This window comes from Rana temporaria, chromosome 4, assembly GCF_905171775.1.
Source record: "Rana temporaria chromosome 4, aRanTem1.1, whole genome shotgun sequence".
In the NCBI taxonomy this organism is placed as follows: domain Eukaryota; kingdom Metazoa; phylum Chordata; class Amphibia; order Anura; family Ranidae; genus Rana; species Rana temporaria.
In genome coordinates, this window is record NC_053492.1 from 154,575,359 (window position 1) to 154,599,369 (window position 24,011).

Consider the following 24,011-nt stretch of genomic DNA (forward strand, 5'->3'; position numbering starts at 1 on the left):
GGACATATTGTAACCTTAGTGTTTCCAACAGTGTCAATCGATATACATTAGATATACGTGGCGGCTGGTGCTCAAAATGTTTGTGGGGGGCGCAAACAAACTGAAAAAAAAAACAACATCAATTGCAGCCCTACTGTGCCCAGCAAACACAGCTACTTGGACCATCAATTGTCGCCACTGTGCCGTCAAACGCAGCTACTGTGCCCATCAATTGCCGCAAGTTTGCCCCATCAAGTGCCGCCAGTTTGCCCCATCAAATGCCGCCAGTTTGCCCATCAAATACAGCCAGTTTGCCCCCTCAAATACAGCCAGTTTGCCCCCTCAAATACAGCCATTTTGCTCCCTCAAATGATGCCAGTTTGCCCCCTCAAATGCAGTCAGTTTCCCCATCAAATGCAGACAGTTTCCCCCTTCAAATACAGCCAGTTTGCCCCCTCAAATACAGATAGTTTGCCCCCTCAAATACAGCCAGTTTGCCCCCCCACCCCCCCTGCGCCCGGCACTTACATTTCTTAAACTGCTGCGTAAATACCGTGTGAGATAAAAAATTGCAAAACCCAACAATTTATTCTCTAGGGCAGGGGTGCCCAACCTTTTGAAGAGCGAAGGCCACTTAAGCGACTTGGTAAACGGACGCGGGCCACAATGAGCGGAGCGGGTGGATGGCATGTTCGTATCTGCTCTGCATATGCAGAGCGGACACTGACACAGCCCACTATACTTTTTAGAAGATCGTATTGGAGGTAGGACACAAGTTTGTTTATGTCTTCCACTCCTTAGAGGTGAATGGAGGGTCCAATTGGTCGGACTGGCCGTGTGAAAGGGGCCCAAGGCTACTTTCACACTGATGTGCTGTGGTTTACCCACACCACGGGTGCGGTGCAACACAGTGTATTTTGGCTTTCCTGCACTTTGCAATAGACTTCTATTATATTCTGCAGGTTTGGTGCACTTTCAGAAAGCTCACCAAACTCGCAGATAATAACAGAAGTCTATGGCTCAGTGCAGGTAACCTGCAGGTAAACTAATCTGCACCTGCGGATCAGTTTTAAAGCAACCCAGTAACCACTGTAGAAAAGATATGCCCATATATACACTGTGGCCCGGATTCAAAAAGCAGTTACGACGGCGTATCTCCAGATACGCCGTCGTTACTCTGAGTGCGGGCCGTCGTATCTCGGCGTCTGATTCATAGAATCAGATACGCCTCAATGTTGCCTAAATACGAGCGGCGTAAGTCTCCTACGCCGTCGTATCTTAGGGTGCAATATTTACGCTGACCACTAGGGGCGCTTCCCTAGACTTCCACGTTGAATATGCAAATTAGGTAGATACGCTGATTCAGAAACGTACGTCCGCCCGGCGCATTTTTTTACATTGTTTGCGTAAGGCTTTTTCCGGCGTAAGTTTACCCCTCATAAAGCAGGGGTAAGTCATGTTAGGTATGGACGTCGGAAACATACGAACAGCATCGTATTTTACGTCGTTTACGCAAGTCGCTCACGAATACGGCTGTACGTAAGTTACGTTCACGTCGAAAGCATTGACAGTTTGCGGCATAATTTGGAGCATGTGCACCTGGAAACATTTACGGACGGCGCGAATGCGCCGTTCGCAAAAAACGTCAAATATGTGGGGTCACAAGTAATTTAAATAAAACACGCCCACATCATCCACATTTGAATTAGGCGGGCTTACGCAGACACATTTACACTACGCCGCCGTAACTTAGGTCGCAAGTTCTTTCTGAATACGGAACTTGCGCCCTAAGTTACGGCAGCGTAATGTATCTGAGATACGTTACGCCCGCCGATACATACACAATTTTATCTAAATCCGGGCCTGTGATTTTAGTAATAAACTGACCTTTAATAACAGTATTCTATTCTATTCCATCCCAGAGCAGGAGGTCGCGGGCCACATCAGAGGGCTCCGCAGGCCACATGTGGCCCCCGGGCCACTGGTTAGACACCCCTGCTCTAGGGCCTCTGCTTTAAAAAATATATAGGCCCAGATTCACAAAGCACTTACGCCGACGTATATCAAGTTACGCCGACGTAGGTGCAAATGTGCGCTGTCGTATCTGTGCGCAAGACTCACAAACAGAGATGCGCCTAAAAATAGGCTTCACCCTGCCGACGTAACTTTCTTACACCGGTGTAGAGAGGGCGCACATTTAGGCTGGGCGCATAGTGCCGCTCCCATTGATTAGCTATTCAAACATGCAAATGAGGGAAATACGGCGATTCACGAACCTGCGTGCGCCCGATGCAGGCTACGAGAGGTGCACGTAAGTTGTGCGTCCGGCGTAAAGTTATGCCCCATAAAGTAGGTGCAACCCATCAGCAGACATGCAAAGGTATGCACCAGGGAACACAAGTCGGCGCATTTTACGTTGGACGTGTGTCTGGCTGCGCGTAGGTTACGTTCACGGCGTACGCAGTGATCCGGCGTATCTTAGGCAGTTGTTCCGACATGGTTATGAGCAGGCGCAGTTCCTTATAAGTACTTGTCTGGAACTCGGCCCATCATTTGCATGGGGTCACGCCTCATTTGTATGGGTCACACCCACTTCCACCTACGCCGGCCTGCGCCTTTGATACCCACGCCACGCTGGCGCACCGTTGGGAGCACTGGCTTTCTGAATTCCATGCTTGCCTCTCTGCGCTGCGTCGGCGTAGCGTACATGGGTTACTCTACGGCGGCGTAATGTGTGCCGTGCTCTCTGTGAATCTGGGCCATAATGTTTTGGGGACTTAAGTCATTTTCTAGCAAAAAATACTGATTGTTACATGTGAACAAAAAGTACCAGCAAAGGCCCGGATTGGAAGTAATTAACCCTTATCCTTGGCCTAAAGCGTATTTCCACTTTTTCAGTCAAATTTGACAAAAACTCCACTATACATATTCATGTTTTCCCATTCACACAGCATACCTAAAAAAAATATATATATAATAAGATATATATATATATATATCTTATCATTTTAATGTTTCCAAGGAGAAGGTGTCATGTATGTTCAAGAAATTCTGGAAAGCATCATAGTCTATCCCAACACAGGATAGTTTCTAAGACCCGGATTCAGGAAGGACTTACGCCGACGTATCTATTGATACGCCGCGTACGTCCACGGATGCACCGTCGTATCAATGCGCCTAATTCACAATACAAGATACGCCTGAATTTTGGCTTAATACGACTGAAGTCTCCTACGCCGTCGTATCTTGGGCGCATATTTACGCTGGCCGCTAGGGGTGCTTCCATTGATTTACGCGTCGAATATGTAAATGACCTAGACCTAGGTACTTGCGCCCGTTGCAGTAAGCTACGCCGTTTACGTAAGGCGTACGTCCGGCGTAAAGTTAAGCCTCATAAAGCAGGGGTAAGTCATGTTAGGGTATGGAAGTCGGAACAACCGTTGGATTTTACGTCGTTTGCGTAAGTCGTACGTGAATGGGGCTGGGCGTAGGTTACGTTCACGTCGTAGGCATTGAGCAGTCGTATCTTAGGGAGTATATGTGACGTGATTCTGAGCATGCGCACGCATGCGCCGTTCGTTCTGCCCTTCATTTACATGGGTCACGCTTCATTTTAATACAACACGCCCACTACCTTCCTAATTTGAATTAGTTGGGCTTACGCCGGCCCATTTACGCTACGCCGCCGTAACTTAGGGAGCAAGTGCTTTTTGAATACTGGTCTTGCCTCTCTATGTTACGTCGGCGTAGCGCATATGAGATGCGCTACGCCCGCTCAAAGATACGCCGCTGTACGTGAATCCGGGCCTAAATTTTTAACATTATATTGGGAAAGACCGTGTTCAAATCTAGTTTACAGCTGATAAATAAGAACTCTGTAGACTGTACTGACCGGGTTAACATGTTAAGCATAAATTCTACGGCCCCCTCTTAAACTTCACAATGCAGGCATAGCATGTTAGGACTTTCCATGCTTGAAAATTGTTTTTACGTTAATAGAAAAGGTATAGCATCCACAATAAATGTGATGAACACAGTCGCTGTATACAAGAATCAAAAGTATGAGGACCATACTTGTAATTGCACATAGCTGTACACAAATGTACAGCTCTTAAACAACTTGTGCAAGGGGATAGGGAGGGACGGGGAATATGGAAAATTGGGAATACAGACTTGTATGTATCATGATAGAAGGAGAAATGGAGGGCTCAAATGGGAAGGAATCAAGGCTCAAGCAAGGATTCATAAAAAACCAACAGGGGGGAAACAACCAACCCAAGGTTGATGTAGCTTGGTAAACACAGAGGGCCAGATCCACAAAAGAGATACGACGGCGTATCTCCAGAGACGCCGTCGTATCTCTGAGTCCGGTCGGTCGTATCTATGCGCCTGATTCTTAGAATCAGTTACGCATACATATCTATTAGATCCGACAGGCGTAAGTCTCTTACGCCGTCGGATCTTAACTGCATATTTACGCTGGCCACTAGGGGCGTGTACGCTGATTTACGCGTCGAATATATAAATCAGCTAGATACGCAAATTCACGAATGTACGCCTGGCCGACGCAGTACATTTACGCCGTTTACGTTAGGCTTTTCCCAGCGTAAAGTTACCCCTGCTATATGAGGCGTATATGCGGCGCACCAATGTTAAGTATGGCCGTCGTTCCCGCGTCAAAATTTTAAAATTTTACGTTGTTTGCGTAAGTCGTTCGCGAATAGGGCTGGACGTAATTTACGTTCACGTCGAAACCAATGACGTCCTTGCGGTGTACTTTGGAGCAATGCACACTGGGAAATTCCACGGACGGCGCATGCCCCGTTCGGGAAAAACGTCAATCACGTCCGGTCAAGCCTGATTTCCATAAAACACGCCCACCTGTTCACATTTTGAATTAGGCGGGCTTACGCCGGCCTATTTACGCTACGCCGCCGCAACTTTTTTTTGAGAATACGGCACTTGCCTGTAAAAGTTGCAGAGGCGTAACGTAAATAGGATACGTTACGCCCGCACAAAGTTGCGTCATTCTACGTGGATCTACCCCAGAGACTCTCTTGTTGGGTGGCTACTATCTTTTCACTGATTGTGGCCTGCGTGATCCTGTTCTTAGTTTCAGTGAGGCAAACTTGGGAGATTTCCAGGCCTTTGCTACAAGTTGGGATTTTTAAGCAAGTAAAAAGCACTTAAAAAAGGTAACCAGCATTTTTTAAATACGGTAGTTATGTTATGTTGATGAAAACATGTAACAAATATAAAGTTATCCCAGTTTAGCTGCTAAAGTTGAAATACGCTTTAAACCTCTTTATTTAGTTTTGGATAGAGTGCAGAAGGGTTAGATTGTTATTGCTGTCTCTGCAGAGTAGATTCACTTTTCTTCTTTGTTCTGGTGATTATTGTTACTGGGACAGAAAGTCATAATTTTGCAAATTTAAGGCTTCTAAACGCAATATTAAAAAAAAATAACGAAAATAAAAAGAAAATGTAAAAAAAACAAACAGTAGACTGCTTTTGTAGTAGCAGTGGATCATATGATGCTTGTCAGGAAAGGCCATTCCTTTCCTATAATTAAATGAGGGAAAACCCTGTCCACATGAGTGGATTAGACGTTAGCAACTGCCTCAACATGACAACGATTCACACTATTTATATGCCTCATGTGTGTTTCTCTCACTGAACATATTAGCCTTTAATTTTGACCTAAGGTAGGGAAACCACAGCTGCTTAACCACAAAATGAAAGGAAACTCAACATCCGCCCTGTTTACACTTCCAGGAGACATGTGAGCTCTTCTGAAACATTAAACCGCGTAGCACATATGGGGGAGATGAGAGCTGATCAAAACTGACTGAACTGCAAAGAAATCATTTGAATATCTGTGTAATCCCAGGGCTTTTATTCGAAACAGACAGATGGTAGGCTTTACCTTTTATGGAATGTTCAACAGTTACAGACCTATTGGTTGCCTGATTTATGATGTACACATACACACTAATGTGCGGGTCAAAGGTTTGTTTCTATGTATTCTTTTACCTAAATTCTCTTACCTAATAAGTGGACCTTTTCACACTGTTCTTTGTAATACGAGAAGGACCTTCCATTCTGTACTACCTACATATGGCAATGTGGTTGGTTTAAAGTTATTGCCCAAGATGTAAATCATCGGGAAAAAAAGGTCATTGGAAAGTTAGATAATTTGCATGTGAACAACTTTAAACCCCATTCCGTAAAGTCCAACTTTGTTTTTTTTCTTTTTAGAAGAGGTCCCAAAGAAATAATAATAAAGAAAATCAGCTCAGGCTGCAATACTAATTTCTCATTTGGTGTTGTCCCCTACAGCCTTCCAAAATCATTTGCACCACGTGATTCCCTCCAGGTTGAACTATAATAGGAAGACTTACTGAGATTGCAGGGCATCATGGACCTGCCCCTTCAGAGGGCTTTGTTGTGGGGACATATATTTACATTGTAATGATTCAGAGAGCAGTGCTGACATCACCAAATCAGCACTGATATCTACAACCTCAAGAAAAATCCAGCATGGGAGAAAAGGGGAAGAGTACTACATGATCAGCCTCAGGAAATCTAGAATAGGTAGGTATAAATAAAAGGCATAAACCACTGCTGTGGAACAGTCTGCGAGAAAGAGTTTGCAATTGGGGATTGGGAGCCAGAGCATAGAGTTGGCTTTAACTGCCCTAAAAGGACACATGGGCTGCTATAGATGACATCCCACTAAATTTACTGACTGGGGCAGATCCACAAAGAGAGTACGCCGGTGTATCTAGTGATACGCCGGCGTACTTTCAAATTTCCCGCGTCGTATCTTTGTTTTGAATCCTCAAAACAAGATACGACGGCATCTGGGTTAGATCCGACAGGCGTACGTCTTCGTACGCCTTCGGATCTTAGATGCAATTCTTCGGCGTCCGCTGGGTAGCGTTTCCGTCGTAATCCGCGTCGAGTATGCAAATTAGCTATTTCCGATGATCCACAAACGTACGAGCGGCCGTTGCATTCTTTTACGTCGTTTCCGTTCGGCTTTTTTCGGCGTATAGTTAAAGCTGCTATTTGGTGGCGTACGCAATGTTAAGTATGGCCGTCGTACCCACATCGAATTTGAAAATATTTTTTTTTGTTTGCGTAAGGCGTCCGTGAATGGGGCTGGACGTAATTTACGTCCACGTCTAAACAATGATGTCCTTGCGACGTCATTTAGCGCAATGCACGGCGGGAAATTTAGGGAGGGCGATTCATTTAAATGAAACACGCCCCCTACTCGACGATTTGAATTAGGCGCCGTTACGCCGCGAGAGATACACTACGCCACCGTAACTTACGGAGCAAATTCTTTCTGGATTCAAAGCTTCCAAAAGTAAGTTACAGCGGCGTCGTGTATCTCACATACGCTGCGCCCATGCAATTGTATGTGAATCTGCCCCTTTCTGTCTTTCAGGCTGATCCAAAGGCTTTGAGACCAATTCACAGTGACTTGCGCTAAAATGTATGGAAAATGCATGTACACACGCCGATGTCCGTTGACATGCATGCGCAGCGTTATGGTGTCAATAGGACACATTGGAAATTATTGTTTTTCAGATGTCGCTAAAGTAAAACACAGATCAACGCACTGGTATGAATTATAATTTGTGGCTTTGGACGTACTGATCTATAACAAGTATGCAGTTCAGAAGCTCCAAGAAGCTCCAACTACACTTTTTTTCAAACTAGTTCCAAGTTAGTGAAGCTGAAGCCAGGGACAGCCAGGTGAGCAAATTTTTTTTAAACGAATGTTAGAAATGAAAATCATGCCACATATTTAACCCTGCACTCCCATATTTGTATGCGCTCTTTATAAATCAATTAAGCCACATTTTGCTTATTGCTATAGCATCTACAGAATGCTGCTTTGTTTATGTTGCATAAGAGCAAGTAGTACATTTAAATTAATGGAAACAGCTGTGTCTGGTCTGGACAAAGCACTAAATATTATATAAAGTTTATTATTTACAAACATTTTCTTTATAATATTAGAGTTTTTGCCTGCCTTTTTTAAATAAAAATGTTGGTAAGCTACAGGGTGAAATTTTAGGAAAAACATTACATTTCAATAGTTGATAAGTGACCAAAGTGACCTCCATACCAGAAAGTAATAAAGAAATTCCAATTGCATAGGCAGTACAAAATAAAGCATATTTTCATTGAAATACCTGTAAGCTTTTGTAAAAAATTCTACAACTGGTGGGTAGTCCACCAAATAATATCAGTTTTGTAAATTATTACCTTTTGTATCAGTTACCTCTTCATGTAGATTGCAAGCTCCCAAGACCTCTCCAAAATTGAATTGTAATAAAAATTGTACTGTATCCCTTCATTTTGTAAAGCACAACACAACACAAATAATAACAAAACGATAACAGTTTAAATGAAAAAAAAAAAAAAAAAAAATGGGTATTTCGGTTTTATTCATGCAAATATTCTCAACTGTATTCATAAATATATGTATAAATATTTAAATAAAAGAAAGGTCAAAGGTCAAAATGTTTTACTTTGAATAGAGTATGGAAGTGCTGAAACCCTTTTCAGCTTTTTATTGCTATAAAGCATATCTAAATGCCAAAACATAAAAATTTAATTTATTGGAGATTACCAATCCTTCGATGTAGTGGCTGCATTTGTTTATTTTTCCCAGGTTAGAATATTTCCAGCAAGTACAGAATACACCTGTTGATTTCACCAGAACAGCAATGACCTGGCCATCTGTGAGCTGAAAAGACTTACCTTCCCAGTGTAACCTGCCTGTCCATCAATTCACCATGAAATGGAGAAATTATATATATTGTAGTGGGGACAGACTCAGCTTTAGGAATGGCAGTGGTAAACCATGTATGGGACAGGGGCAGCCAGGGACAGCCCAAGCAGGTTTGTCCTGCACTTTTATTTCAGCAAGGCAGCAAACACACACAGCTTTAATACAAGAGGGCTTTGCACAGCATGTAAGAGCAATCATAAGATCTGATCTAGCTACCAGGTAAGATATGGACCTAGTAATGGAGGCTTTATCCTAACCAAAGCTCTACAAAGTCTCTGAGTTCCAGGACCCAGAGCAGAACTTAAGATTCTGAGAAAACTATATTGTCTCTCATATATATATATATATATATATATATATATATATATATATATATATATATATATATATATATATATAATGTGTGTGTGTGTGCTGTGAAAAAGTATTTGCCCCCTTTATGATTGTTTTATTTTTTTGCATATTTATCACACTTAAATGACCCAAATCATCAAACAAATGTTATTATTACACAAAAATAACCCAAGTAAATAAGGCAAAAAAGATGTCCAACCCTGTCTGGCTTTATGCGAAAAAGTAATTGCCCCCTAAACCTAATAACTGGTTGTGCCACCCTTGGCGGCAACAATTGCAAAAAAGGGTTTGCGATAACTGGCAATGAGTCTTTCACATTGCTGTGGAGTAATGTTGTTCCACTCTTCCTTGCAGAATTGTTTTAATTCAGAAATATTGGAGGATTTTCCAGCATGAACGATCTGTATAAGGTCATGATACAGCATCTCAATTGGTTTTAAGTCCTGGCTTTGACTAGGCCACTCCAAAACCCAAATTTTGTTTTGTTTGAACCATTTGGAGGTGGACTTTCTGTTGTGTTTCAGATCATTGTCCTGCTGCATAACCCAAGTGCACTTGAGCTTGAGGTCACAAACTGATGGCCGGACATTCTCCTTTAGGATTTTCTAGTAGAGCTCAGAATTCATGATTCCATAAATGATGGTAAGTCTTCCAGGCCCTGAAGCGGCAAAGCAGCCCCAGACCATCACGCTACCACCACCATGTCTGACTGTTGGTATGATGTTCTTGTTATGAAATGCTGTATTAGTTTTTTGCCAGATGTAACAGGATGTGCACCTTCCAAAAAGTTACATTTTTGTCAGTCCACAGAATATTTGCCTAAAAGTCTTGGACTGAACGCAGCCAAAACTGAAGTTCTATTAATTGGTTCTACTAGCCCCCTATTGCTGGCTGCTTGGCCTCCATCTTTCGGACCCGCACCCATTCCAGCCAAGCAGGTAAAAAACCTAGGAGTCATAATTGATGACACCCTCTCGTTTGTGCCGCACTTTAGAAACATCCTGCGGAATGCCAATTACCATCTAAGGCTCCTCAGAAAAGTGAAACATCTATTCACGCAAAATAACAGATCACTACTTGCCCAGGCTTTTATTCATTCCCGGTTAGACGGGGCAAACATATTCCTATTGGGTGCCCCGCAAAAATGGGCCCATAAGATTCAGGTGGTTCAGAACCACACTGCTCGCTTTGTACTCGGTCTAGCGAGACGAGATCACATTAGCCTGGCCAGGAGATCACTTCATTGGCTCCCTATCGAGCAGAGAGTGATCTTTAAAACGCTCTGTATCTTCTTTCGTGCATACTGGGGACAGGGTCCCAAGTATTTACACAGCTTGGCAGTGCACTATGAACCCTTGCGCCTATTAAGATCCAAGACCCAACATTTAGCCACAGTTATTCCATCTAAACTTTCTTCCATGGGAGGCAAACGACTCCAGAGTAGGGGTGCCATGCTGTGGAATGCCCTCTCCTTGGAACTTAGGATGACACCTAACCTGCTCATCTTCAGAAAAAAACTGAAGACGGAGCTGTTCGTCCAGGCTTATGAATAATTTTTTTTTTCCCTCTCACAGTCCTCCCCCTCATTGAAGGGGCCACTTGCCTCTCTAATAACCATGATCCCGGAACGGCCCTGACTATTCTATGATGTCTTCTACCCCTCTTCTAGTATCCCCACTGCCCTTTTTTCTTTTTTCTTTTTCTCTCTTACACTTCACGGCTCTTTCCTCTTGTTCCCCTAAGGGCTGGATACCATTTCCTTCACCGCCCTCTCTTCTCTTTCCTCTCTCTTCCTCACTAGGGATTGATTCAAAGTAACATCTCACCAGCGGCGCTTAGACGCTCACTTTACAGTGGGCATTTGGCGCCTAACTAAGCTCAAAAATCAATCAATCAATAATCAAGATGTTTTTTGGTAAATGTGAGATTAGCCTTTGTGTTCTTTTTGGTCAGCAGTGGCTTTGGCCTAGGAACTCTCCCATGGATGCCATTTTTGCCCAGTCTCTCTTTCTTATTGTTGAATAATGAACACTCATCTTACCTGAGGCAAGTGAGGTCTGCAGTTTTTTAGATGTCTTTTAGATGACCTCCTGGAAGGTTCACCACTGTTCCAAGTTATCTCCATTTGTGGATAATGGCTCTCCCTGTGGTTCACTGGAGTTCCAAAGCCTATACACGACTGTTCCATTTTTTAAATTGGTCATTAAAAACGATTGTGTGTAGGCTCCAGAGCACTTTTCTCGACGAGAAAAATGGCCATTAAAAATCTAGAACCTGCTCTATTTTTTTCTCATCGTTTTTCAATTCGTCGTTTTTCTCGTCGTGAAAAACGGTCGTGTGTAGGCTTTAACAACAGGGGAAAAAAAGTGCATGCTCAAAAGCAAGTTATGAGAAGGGAAATTTGCATAATCAGCCCAAAGGGTGGCGCCATTCGAATGGAACTTCCCCTTTATAGTGCCGTCGTACGTGTTGTACGTCACAGCGCTTTGCTCAAGCATTTTTTTTTCACGATCGTGTGTATGCAAGGCAGGCTTGACAAGAATCACGTCGAGAAAAACGTTGTTTTTTCCAATGATATTAAAAACGGTCGTGTGTACGCGGCATTAGAAATGGCTTTGAAACCATTCCTAGACCAATACATGTACATTACTATTTTTTTTAGATTGTGGTATGATGTGTGGCTTTTTTGTGATCTGTTAGCATGCTTCACTTTTTCAGACAGCTTCTATTTATGTGATTTCTTGATTCAACAGGTCTGGCAGTAATCAAGTCTGGGTGTGTCAAGTGAAATTTAACTCAGCTTTCCAAAAAAATTTGGTTTTCACAGTTCATTCATGATTCAGCATGGGAGGGGGCAATTACTTTTATATATATATATATATATATATATATATATATATATATATATATATATATATATATATATATATATATATATATTATATACACACACACATATATACAGTACACACACACGTATTACACAGGCATGTATTTAAATATTTTTATAACAATAAAAGCAAACAGAATTGTTGTTGATAAACTTTGTACAGTGACAAATGCACAGTTCACAAAAACACAGGTTTCTCGTACCTAAAATCTGCTTTTGCTGCTGATGACATCTGCTTTTCAATTCATTTTCGGTGTCACGCGAATCTTGAAGCTGCTGGGAGGTTAAAGCAAGAGACTTGCAGGCAGCTTCCTGATTTTTTACTTGAGTTTGAAGGGAAACATTTTCTGACTGCAATTCTGACAGACACTTTTGAAGTCCAGTCATTTCTAAAGTAGTAATTTAAAAAAAAGTATTGTGCTGAAAAGGACATTCACAAAAAAATGGACAAATGTTCTACTATCAGACAGCAAGGTGAAATCATCAGTTTTATGAAGATGCATTATCTGTCACTAAGCCTATCACAAGTTTAATTAACAATGATGTTCATGATGTACAGTATGTTGCCATAAAGTGGCTATAAGTGTAGCTCCCCATCTGTTTCACTGTGAGGTTGATTCACAAAAGAGGTAGAGAATGCAAACTACGCAAAGTACATTTTTCTTTTAGCTTAGTGAACGAGGTAAAGCTCTGCTGAATTGAATCATCCTCATGCATGAGGAAAAATTAATTGAAAAGAAAAAACCTTGCACATGATTGGAGTTCTTTGCAAAGTGAATTTTCACTTAGGTTTACCTTAATTCTAAGGCAAAGTAAAAATCCCTTTAGTAAATTAACCACACTGACTCATGTGTCTACAGTAGAGATAAGAGGGAGGTTTTGTTTCAAAAACAGTGATTTTGTTGAAATTTATCAAAATTACCTTCTAATTTTTCCATGCTGCACTGGGAAAGAACAAAACTATTAGAACTATGAGTGCACAATCAATAAAAATAGTGCAGCGCTTCTAAGACCATCCAATCCATACTATTAACCACTTAAGGACCGCCTCCTGCAGATATACGTTGGCAGAATGGCATGGCTGTGCACAAGTACGTACCTGTACGTCCTCTTTAAGTGCCCAGCCGTGGGTTGCGGGCGCGCGCTCCGCGGCGCACGCCCGTGACCCGGTCCGAAGCTCCGTGACCGCGGACCCAATCGCCGCCGGAGTCCCGCGATCGGTCCCCGGAGCTGAAGAACAGGGAGAGCTGTGTGTAAACACAGCTTCAACGTTCTTCACAGTGGCAGCTTCATTGATCGTGTGTTCCCTAATATAGGAAAACACGATCAATGACGTCACACGTCCAGCCCCACCCCCCTACAGTTAGAAAAACATTTGAGGTCACACATAACCCCTACAGCGCCCCCTAGTGGTTAACTCCTAAACTGCACTGTCATATTCACAGTAAACAATGCATTTTTATAGCATTTTTTGCTGTGAAACTGACAATGGTCCCAAAAATGTGTCAAAATAGTGCGATGTGTCCGCTATAATGTCACAGTCACGTAAAAAAATCGCTGATCGCCGCCATTAGTAGTAAAGAAAAAATAATTAATAAAAATGCAATAAAACTATCTCCTATTTTGTAAATGCTATACATTTTGCGCAAACCAATCGATAAACGCTTATTGCGATTTTTTTTTTACCAAAAACAGGTAGAAGAATACGTATTGGCCTAAACTGAGGAAAAAAAAAGTTTTTTTATATCTTTTTGGGGAATATTTATTATAGCAAAAAGTAAAAAATATTGAATTTTTTTCAAAATTGTCGCTCTATTTTTGTTTATAGCGCAAAAAATAAAAACCGCAGAGGTGATCAAATACACCAAAAGAAAGCTCTATTTGTGGGAAAAAAAGGACGCCAATTTTGTTTGGGAGTCACATCGCACGACCACGCAATCGTCAGTTTTTTTTTTTTTTTAAATTGTATTTTGTGCGTGTACTCGAGAGAGGAGCCGGACTGCAGGAGTTGGGAGTAGGCAGGCCTCCCCCAGAGGCATTCTGCCACCTTTCTCCATGCCCCGGGTGGCAATGGCGGGTGTGTGAGGGGGTCCTCCCACACAGCCCGCCCTACCTGCTCCGCTTTAAAGCCCAACGGGGCAGAGGGACTCCCTATAAGGGAGTGAGAGGAACTAGCCCGCTCAACCACCCCCGTTAGTCCTTTGCCTCTCTTTTTATAGACCGCGTGGTCAAAGTGTGTGCATGTTAACCCAATTTCGAGTGCGTGTGTAAGTGTGGTGGTTTTCGTGGTAGGGCGTACTAAGCGCAGGCTTACCTCGCATAGCACACCCACCGGGAGCCGGGCTGAGACCACCAAACTCAATTCACATGTAGCCGAGACCGGAATCCGAACCCCTAGCTGCAGAGGTGAATGGCTTGTCAGCGCAGTGCCAATCGCGTTGAGCCACCGCAGCTCCTCTACGCAATCGTCAGTTAAAGCGACGCAGTGCCGAATCGCAAAAACTGGCCAGGTCCTTTACCTGCATAAAGGCCTGGGTCATAAGTGGTTAATATAAATGCACATGATTCATACAGAACTCATATATAAATATATGTTTCATATTAAAAATTCATGTGCTTAAAAAAAAGTCAGTGATGGAAGTTAACTTCCACTTTAAAGAGGAGCTCCAGATTCCCCCCCCCCCTAGAAGCTACAAATACGGTTTTAATATTAGGGCACTTACCTGTCCAGGAATCAAGCGATGTCCTCACCCGAGCCAATTTTTCGGACATCGGGTGCTGGTGCCACCATCCTGACTAAGGGAAATCAGCAGTGAAGCCTAGCGGCACATGCACATGTGCAAAGCGAGCTGGTAGGGGTAGGAAGAGGGGCCAAAACTTCCGTCTCAGTTCGCCACGGCAATCTGGGCCGGATATGTGAGCAGGTACCTGTCAAAACTAAGGATGAGCGCCGGTGTGTTCGCAAAGCTCACATGCAGAGCCCGCTGGGAAGTCGGCACTGCACTGCGATAATCACAGGCAGTGAGACATTTCCCGATCTCTGCAGCCACGCATCGGGACAATGTCTCACTGCCTGTGATTGGTGCAGCGCAGTGCCGACTTCCTGGCGGGCTCTGCACGTGGTCTTTGCGAACACGCCGGAGCTTATCCTTAGTCAAAACCAGGTACCTGCTCCCCCCTCCAAAATTTGACATGGAGCTCCGCTTTCCGCTTTAGGTTACCACCTATATTATACTTGTGCATCCAACCAATAACAATTGTACTACTTAATTAGTATAGAAATAGATACAAAAATATTATTTTTTTTTATAAATAAACAATATATTTATATCATCCTTTATTTATTTTATGTATATATTTATGTATTAATTAGTTAGGCAGTACAATGTTTTTGGGTTGCATGCACAAGTATAAAATAGGTGGTAACTTATTTTAAGCACATGGATTTTTTTATATGAAACATATCTTTATATATGAGTTTTGTATGAATCATGTAAATTTATAAGAATTGTATGTATTGGTTATCTTGGAAGCACTGCACTATTTTATTTATACTGTGATTTAGTGATTGTACAGGGGTGTTTTAGTAGCTTCCACAAGTATTATTATATATAAGATTAAGAGCAGCGCAGGTGTACTTATTTCCTTTTTATAATATGAGTGCACAATGCTCCTAGCTGTGAGACCCTGACACTTTAGGGTTGACTAAAACTGAAAAGTGCAAAATTTGGTGCATTCATGCATGGCAGCCTATCAGCTTCTAACTTCAGCTTGTTCAATTAGTGTTTGACAAAGAAAACCTGGAAGCTGATTGGTTTCCATGCAGAGCTGCACTCGATTTTGCAATTTCCAGCTAAAGATAATCAAGATAATCAACCCCTTTGTAACATAGCTTTGTTTATAAACAAAGCAGTGTCTGATCTATCACTGTGTAACAAAACATTTTTGCTTGTACACCAATAAAGCCATTGAATATCATGTCAGAGGTGACATTGCAATCACATAAATTTGTTCATAAACAAAGAGATATGTTACAGGCAAGTGTATCATTGCTGTTATTTGCACAAGAGCAGTTTCAAAATGGTTGAAAGACGCTTCTATTAGTCTCAAGAGCCATTCAAATCCCGCTGCATCCTTAAAAACATCTTGTTATTGTCACTCATTTTCAGCAAGATGTTTTCGCAGAATGGAAAAATATTCTGATTCTTGTTGACGTTTTACAGAAGCAAAATTCCCAATTTTACTTGCCCCTAGCCTACTAGTCTATAATAACAAGTATAATTTGGACTATTCTTATGTGTTACAATGATTACATCAGGACTTACAAACAAACATAAGAAAGAGTGCTTTTAACAATTTAATTGTTTTTTATTCTTGGCATAACTCAGTGTTTCTCAATTCCAGTCCTCAGGCCTCCCCAACAGGTCAGGTTTTCAGGATTTCCATTATTTTGCACAGGTGATTTGATCAGTTTCACTGCCTTAGTAATCACCACAGCCTTTTCATCTGAGGGAAATCCTGAAAACCTGACCTGTTGGGGGGGCCTGAGGACTGGAATTGAGAAACACTGGCATAACTGAAAGTAAACCTGTCACAAATCTGATGGTTGTAAATGCACACCTTATGACGCTATGCATTAACAGGGGTTACCACTTGTCGAAGTATCATTCCAAAACAATCAGTAGATCTAGACATAAGTAGCTTGACAGTCTATGCAAATGTTGACTTTGTATTTAACAAACTGTATTGATACCCGTCTTCTAAGCTTCCTACTAGTTGTTCCATTAATAGATAACCTCACAAACCAATATGAAGCTTGAGAGGTGGGTGGGGAGGCCCCAGAAACAAGAAAGGCATGTGCAAATTTTACTGACTATATCTCTGGTCGGGAACATTTTCAACAGAAACAAAACCTTATGCAGTTTATCTTAAGTTCAATTTTAATTACCCAGGTCTGTGTCAAGTTTAGTAAAACATTGTATTTTTTGTACTCCCCATACCCTCTAGTAGCTCACTGGGGGACACAAGACACCATCCTTTTACCCAGAGTGTAGAGCTGGCACTTCTAGGCTGGTATGCAAAGGCAACAAGGGCTTAGCCACACCCAGTGGATAAATAAACTCCTGCACATGCAGCAAAACTCAGGAGTAGCAAACAGTGGGCAACCCATTGGATGGTATGTAAACACCTGAGAAAAAAAGATTTTCTGGTTAAGTACAAATAATCTTATACAAAGAAAAAGGGCCGCTGCTCCAGGTGTATGATGATAAGATAACCTGAGGTGGAATATCTCGTAGAGTGCCAGCCCCAGCCTGCCTCCGTGGGAAACTTGTAAGAAAAGAAATGGCTGCACATCCAAAAATTCCGATTGCCTTTTGTTCAAAGTGATAACACCAAAGACACCAACACAAGGTCACGTAGACGCGTTTCACACAAACATCTTGTGCTTAATCATTAGGTGTTTCTTAATTATTCTGAGAAACACAAGGATCCCATCCTTGTAAGTATGAGAAAGCCAACACCCCAACTCCCACACACACACAGAGAAAAAGGGGCAAGGAACAGGACATAAATACCACCAAACAGAAACCGAGCCCTCAAGAATAGTATTGTGACTGAATCCCATCGCAATCTACCTTATGTCCAGGGCTAGCATTCACCAATGTAGCCATGTTTACACAATAAAACTTAGTAAAAATGTGGACAAAGGACCAGGTAGCAGCAATGCATGCCTGGGAGATGATGTAATGTGACAAAAAAGGCAGGAAGAATCCACTACCCTAGTACAATGAGAGTAGACAGGGAGCGGGAGGTCCGATACCTCCAAGGAATAAGCTTTCAAATCCAGTGATGGGTTTTACTTACAAGGACAAACTGGAACACAAACAAAGATTCTGTCTTTTAAAAGGGAGGCTGTGGCTGCCGAATAAAGTCTTCCAGTCTTGACCACATCTAGTGCATGCAAGGGCAACTATTATATATGAGAAGTCACTAATAGACGGGCAGGTTCTCAATGTTCTTCTTAAGGTGGAAGGAAAACACAACTTTGTGTAAAAAGGAAGACCAGGACCTCAGACAACCTTATTCTTTAAAAGATAAGGAAGGTCACATTGGAAGACCACCAGAGACCATCCAAGCCAAAGCATTGATCCAGAAGAGCTGGAGAAAGAAATCCTACCTCCATAGGAAGCTAAGGGAAAATGAGCTTTGCTGTGTATGCAAACATATAGCCTCTAGATCAGGGGTCTCCAAACTATGGCCCTCCAGTTGTTAAGGGAACTACCTAGTCATGTGTGATTGTCAGAGTTTTACACTGCCTCATGGGATGTGTAGTTCCGTCAGAGCTGGAGGATTGTAATTTATAGATCCCTGCTCTGGATGGTGCTTTTTATAGTGTACAATCTCCTTGAACCTGCAGCTATAGCCCATACTTAGCAGGATGGTGTCTTATGTCTCACTATAAATACTGAGATAAATAAAACTTACCAGAAAGGTGTTCGACATTATTTATCCAATACATACAGTATCAATGCTGAGACTCTTATGCAGAGATATTAGTATCCATGTAACTTACTGTTGTCAATGCCTACAGTGCCTTGAAAAAGTATTCACACCCCTTGAAATCTTCCAAATGTTGTCATGTTACAACCAAAAACGTAAATGTATTTTGTTGTGATTTTATGTCATAGACCAACACAAAGTTGCACATAATTGAGAAGTGAAAGGAAAATGATAAAAAAAAATTGTGAAAAGTGTGGCGTGCATTTGTATTCAGCCCCCTCTGTATTCAGTCAATACTTTGTAGAACCACCTTTCGATGCAATTACAGCTGCAAGTTTTTTTGGGGATATCTTTACCAGCTTTGGATATCTAGGAGAGTGACATTTTTTCCCATTCTTCTTTGCAAAATAGCTCAAGCTCTGTCAGATTGGATGGAGAGCGTCTGCGAAACAGCAATTTTCAAGTTGTGCTACAGATTCTCAATTTAATTTAGGTCTGAAATTTTACTGGCAAAAATCTCATGCTGTATATCTATACAGATATGGACTGGGTAATGTGTTTGGAATGAAAGGATGGCACATAATTTGATGGAAATGAAAATTATCCACCTACAGAGGGCTGAATTCAAAGACACCCCGAAAATCAAAGTGAAAAAATTATGCAGCAAGCCCTCAAGTGCTTGTATGCATGCCTGACAACAACAGGGCATGCTCCTAATGATACGACGGATGGTGTCCTGGGATATTTCCTCCCAGATCTGGACCAGAGCATCACTGAGCTCCTGAACAGACTGAGGTGCAACCTGGCGGCACCGGATGGACCGAAACATAATGTCCCAGAGGTGTTCTTTTGGATTTAGGTCAGGTGAGCGTGGGGGCCAATCAACGGTATCAATTTCTTCATCCTCCAGGAACTGGCTGCATGCTCTCGCCACATGAGGCCGGGCATTGTCGTGCACCAGGAGGGACATAGGACCCACTGCACCAGCGTAGGGTCTGGCGATGGGTCCAAGGATTTCATCCCGATACCTAATGGCAGTCAGGGTGCCATTGTGTAGCCTGTAGAGGTCTGTGCGTCCCTCCATGGATATGCCTCCCCAGACCATCACTAACCCACCACCAACCCGGTAATGCTGAACGATGTAACAGGCAGCATAAAGTTCTCTGCGGCTTCTCCAGATCCTTTCACGTCTGTCACATATTCTCAGGGTGAACCTGTTCTCATCTGTGAAAAGCATGGGACACCAGTGGCGGACCTGCCAATTCTGGTGTTCAATGGAAAATGCCAATCGAGCTCCACAGTGTCCGGCAGTGAGCACAGAGCACACTAGAGGACGTTGGGCCCTCAGGCCACCCCCATGAAGCCTGTTTCTGATTGTTTGGTCAGAGACATTCACACCAGTGGCCTGCTGGAGGTCATTTTGTAGGGCTTTGGCAGTGCTCATCCTGTTCCTCCTTGCACAAAGGAGCAGATACTGGCCTTGCTGATGGGTTAAGGACTTTTTACGGCTCTGTCCAGCTCTCCTAGAGTAACTGCCTGTCTCCTGGAATCTCCTCCATGCTCTTGAGACTGTGCTGGGAGAAACGGCAAACCTTCTGGCAATGACACGTATTGATGTGCCATCCTGGAGGAGTTGGACTGCCTGTGCAACCTTTATAGGGTCCAAGTATCGCCTTGTGCTACCAGTAGTGACACTGACCCTAGCCAAATGCAAAACTAGTGAAAAACAGTCAGAAAAGGTGAGTAGGGGAAAAAATTGTCAGACACCTCCACCTGAAAAAACATTCCTGTTTTGGAGGTAATCTCAGTGGTCATAGTGCACCTGTTGTTAGTTTTAATTAACAGCAAAGCAGCTGAAACTGATTAACAACCCCTTCTGTATACACCCCTCCCCCTCTGCTACTCAACTGACTAGATCAATATCCCAGGAGTTCTGATTCAAAAGTGTTCCTTTAATTTTTTTGAGCAGTATACTTTGATCTAAACCATCCATTGTAGTTTTGGTTGTTTGTTTAGGGTCGTTTTCCTGATGGAAGGTGAACCTTTCACCCCAGTCTTTTGCAGACTCTAACAGGTTTTCTACTAAGATTGCCCTGTATTTGGCTACATCCATCTTCCTATGAACTCTGACCAGCTTCCCTGTCCCTGCTGAAGAAAAGCATCATCACATGATGCTGCCGCCACCATGTTTCACAGTGGGGATGGTGTGTTCAGGCTGATGTGCAATGTTAGTTTTCTGCCACACATAGTATTCCTGCTTTTAGGCCAAAAAGTTCAATTTTGGTCTCATCTGACCAAAGCACCTTCTTCCACATAAGCACCTTCTTCCACATGTTTACTGTGTCCCCCACATGGCTTCTCGCAAACTGCAAATGTGACTTCTTATAGCTTTCTTTCAACAATGGCTTTCTTCTTGCCACTCTTCCATAAAGGCCAGATTTGTGGAGTGCATGACTAATAGTTGGCCTGTGGACAGATTCTCCCACCTGAGCTGTGGATCTCTGTAGCTCCTCCAGGGTTACCATTGGCCTATTGGGTGCTTCTCTGATTAATACCTTGCCCGGCCTGTAAGTTTAGGCGGATGGCCATGTCTTGGTAGGTTTGCAGTTTTGCCATAATCTTTACATTTTCGGATGATGGATTAAACAGTGCTCCATGAGACGATCAAAGCTTGAGATTTTTTTTATAACCTAACCCTGCTTTAAACTTCTCCACAACTTCATCCATGACCTGTCTGGTGTATTTCTTGACCTTCATGATGCTGTTTGTTCACTAAGGTTCTCTAACAAACCTCTGATGGCTTCACAGAACAGATGTATTTATACTGAGATTAAATTACACACAGGTGGATGATTCTATTTAATTAGATGACTTATGAAGGCCATTTATCTCTTTCCTTCCACTTCACAATCGTGTGCCACTTTTTTTGGTCTATCACATAAAATCCTAATAAATTACATTTACGTTTTTAGTTGTAACATGACAAAATGTGGAAAATTTCAAGGGGTGTGAATACTTTTTCAAGGCACTGTATGTTTATTTGTGTCATTTGTAGCATTGCTGAGACGTGGCAACAGAACTTAGCTGTATTCTCACAGTCTGCACTAAAATAGTAATTAAACATGTCAGCTCTAAAAATACAGCATGAGAGCACTGTATTCTTCCAATAATAAGAAGCTTAGAGGGAACATAAAAAATGTAATTTTCTGTAAAATGTCCTTGGCAAACAGAGAGTGTACCGATTATTCTGGACCTCTTAGTATTGCTGCAGGGTGCAGTATATATCTTTTAATAAGGACAGCTGGATAAAATCCTGCATGGCAACAACGTACTGGATTAAAGCTGTATTAAACCCAAAGGCTAACATTTATTACTTTATAGTGCAGTTTATCAATTCTAAGATGTGATGGCTGCATACATTTTCTTTTTTAGGCTTTCTTTCTTCTATTTTTATCTTACAAGCTGGAGTTTGGCTTCAATTTGTTAGTGTATTTTAATATGCTAATGTATTTAACACTACCCACCCCCAGACTGACAATGTTGCTGTCTGCATTGCTTTCTATGCTCATTCACCCATAGTGGTGTCTTGCTAATATAAGGGGGTGTGCTACTGGCCAGATCACCAGGTGAAAACAGAAGGAAAGGCCAAGGAAAAGAAAACCGATACAGCCACCACATCTAATGGTTGGTGAGATTTTGTATAATACATTTTTGGTTTGGGGTTTAATACCACTTTAACTAAAGGTTACATCACACTCTTGTTTTTAGAAATCAATAAAATACAAATATTCAGATGCCCTTTGCTTTCACAGTTCTTAAATGAAACACTTATATTTTTCAAAGGAGCGCATAAATAATAGTTGCTAATTCAAATAGACTGATTTGTGAAGATGTGGCAAAGCTAGAAAAAATGCCCGGGTGCAACCAACAAAGTTTTTCTTTTTTATTACAGGACACAGGTTTTCAGATACAGTCAGGTTATACTGCTGCCTACAGTAGGACTGGACACAGGCAAATCAAAATTGTGGGCCAGCCCAGTATAACCCTTCCTACTCCCAACAGACATGTGGACATGTCACCGCTCCAAGACTGTGTGAAAATTTCCTGCCTCTGGAATGCCATGTGCTGATTGAAGGGAGCCCAACCACGCCCTATGATTCCAATAGGAAAGCAGGAAGTTGCACAAAGATGACATCAGATCACATTCAACTTTATTAGACCTGATCTTCTACCTCAGAGCCAAAGCGGTGATCAAAAAGTGCAGGCTGCCAGAATCTGCTGAATGCTGATACAAGGGGAGATAGAAAAATGGGGGTGCTATGGTTGCACAGAGAAGTGCAGGATCTGTAGGAAAAGTGCTGTCCTCCTCACTGCTGCCAACTGCTGAGATGGGGGAGGGGGGAGCAGAGACCGTGAAATTAGGAGGATTCATGTCAGGAACACGGTCCATTACATGCACAGTCCTGCAAGGATCACCCCTTTCCCCCGTACTCTTCAACATTTACATCCGCCCACTCCTTCAAATCATCAGCAAACAGGACCTGCGCTACCACTCTTAGGCCCCATACTCACGAGCAAACATGTCTGCTGAAACTGGCCCGCAGGCCAGTTTCAGCAGACATGTTTGGTCGTGTGTGGGCGCGAGCGGGCCGAATTCCAGCAAACATTTGCCCGCCGGGCCTTTTCCCAGCAGACAAATATTCCTGGACTTGTTTTAAAACAGTCCGCTGGAATTCAGCCCGCTCGGACATGTACGGTCGTCAGTACAGACCTACCGTACATGTCCAGGCGCCCGCCGTCCCTCGCATGCGTCGAATGACTTCGACGCATGCGTGGAAGCATTTTAAAGGCGGGCCGCCCACGTCGCCGCGTCATTGTCGCGGCGACACCGCGTCATCGACGCGGCGACACCGCGTCATCGACGCGGCGACACCGCGGACACGCCCCGCGTATTGTTTACGCGCGGACTTCTGTACGATGGTGTGTACAACCATCGTACAGAAGCCCTCTGGCAGACATGTATGGTGGAAACGGTCCGACGGACCGCTTTCACCATACATGTTTGTCCGTGTGTACCCGGCCTTATGCTGACGACACGCAACTTTATTTTCGAATCACCCGAAAAAAACCACCAATACCAGGAACTAGGAAAATGCCTCACAATGATCGATAATTGGATGACTGAAAGCTCACTCAAACTCAATGGATCGAAAACAGAACTCCTTATCCTTCACGCAAATCGGAAATCGAATTCTAGGACCACATGGACACCACCCACCATTCTTGGACAAACCATCAACCCAACCAACAAAGTCAAAAGCCTCTGAGTCATCTTTGACTCAGACATGACTATGGACGCACAAATAGAAGCAGTAGTCAGCGGTTCTCACCACTTTCTCTGCATGCTACGTAGACTCATCCCCTTCATCCCGGGAAGAGGATAAGGCAGTAGTGGTTGGTACAATCATCAATTCC

The 24,011-nt window shown here is 42.8% G+C and overlaps 1 protein-coding gene across 2 annotated transcripts in view; it reads right to left on the reverse strand.

Annotated features, from left to right (window-relative positions):
- LEKR1 (leucine, glutamate and lysine rich 1) overlaps positions 1 to 24,011 on the reverse strand; it is a 279,264-nt gene that overhangs the window by 74,722 nt on the left and 180,531 nt on the right. For both annotated transcript variants that reach the window (XM_040349234.1, XM_040349235.1), the window contains one exon: positions 12,239 to 12,424. In XM_040349234.1, the coding sequence (XP_040205168.1) occupies positions 12,239 to 12,424 (186 nt within the window). The remainder of the gene's footprint in view (positions 1 to 12,238; positions 12,425 to 24,011) is intronic.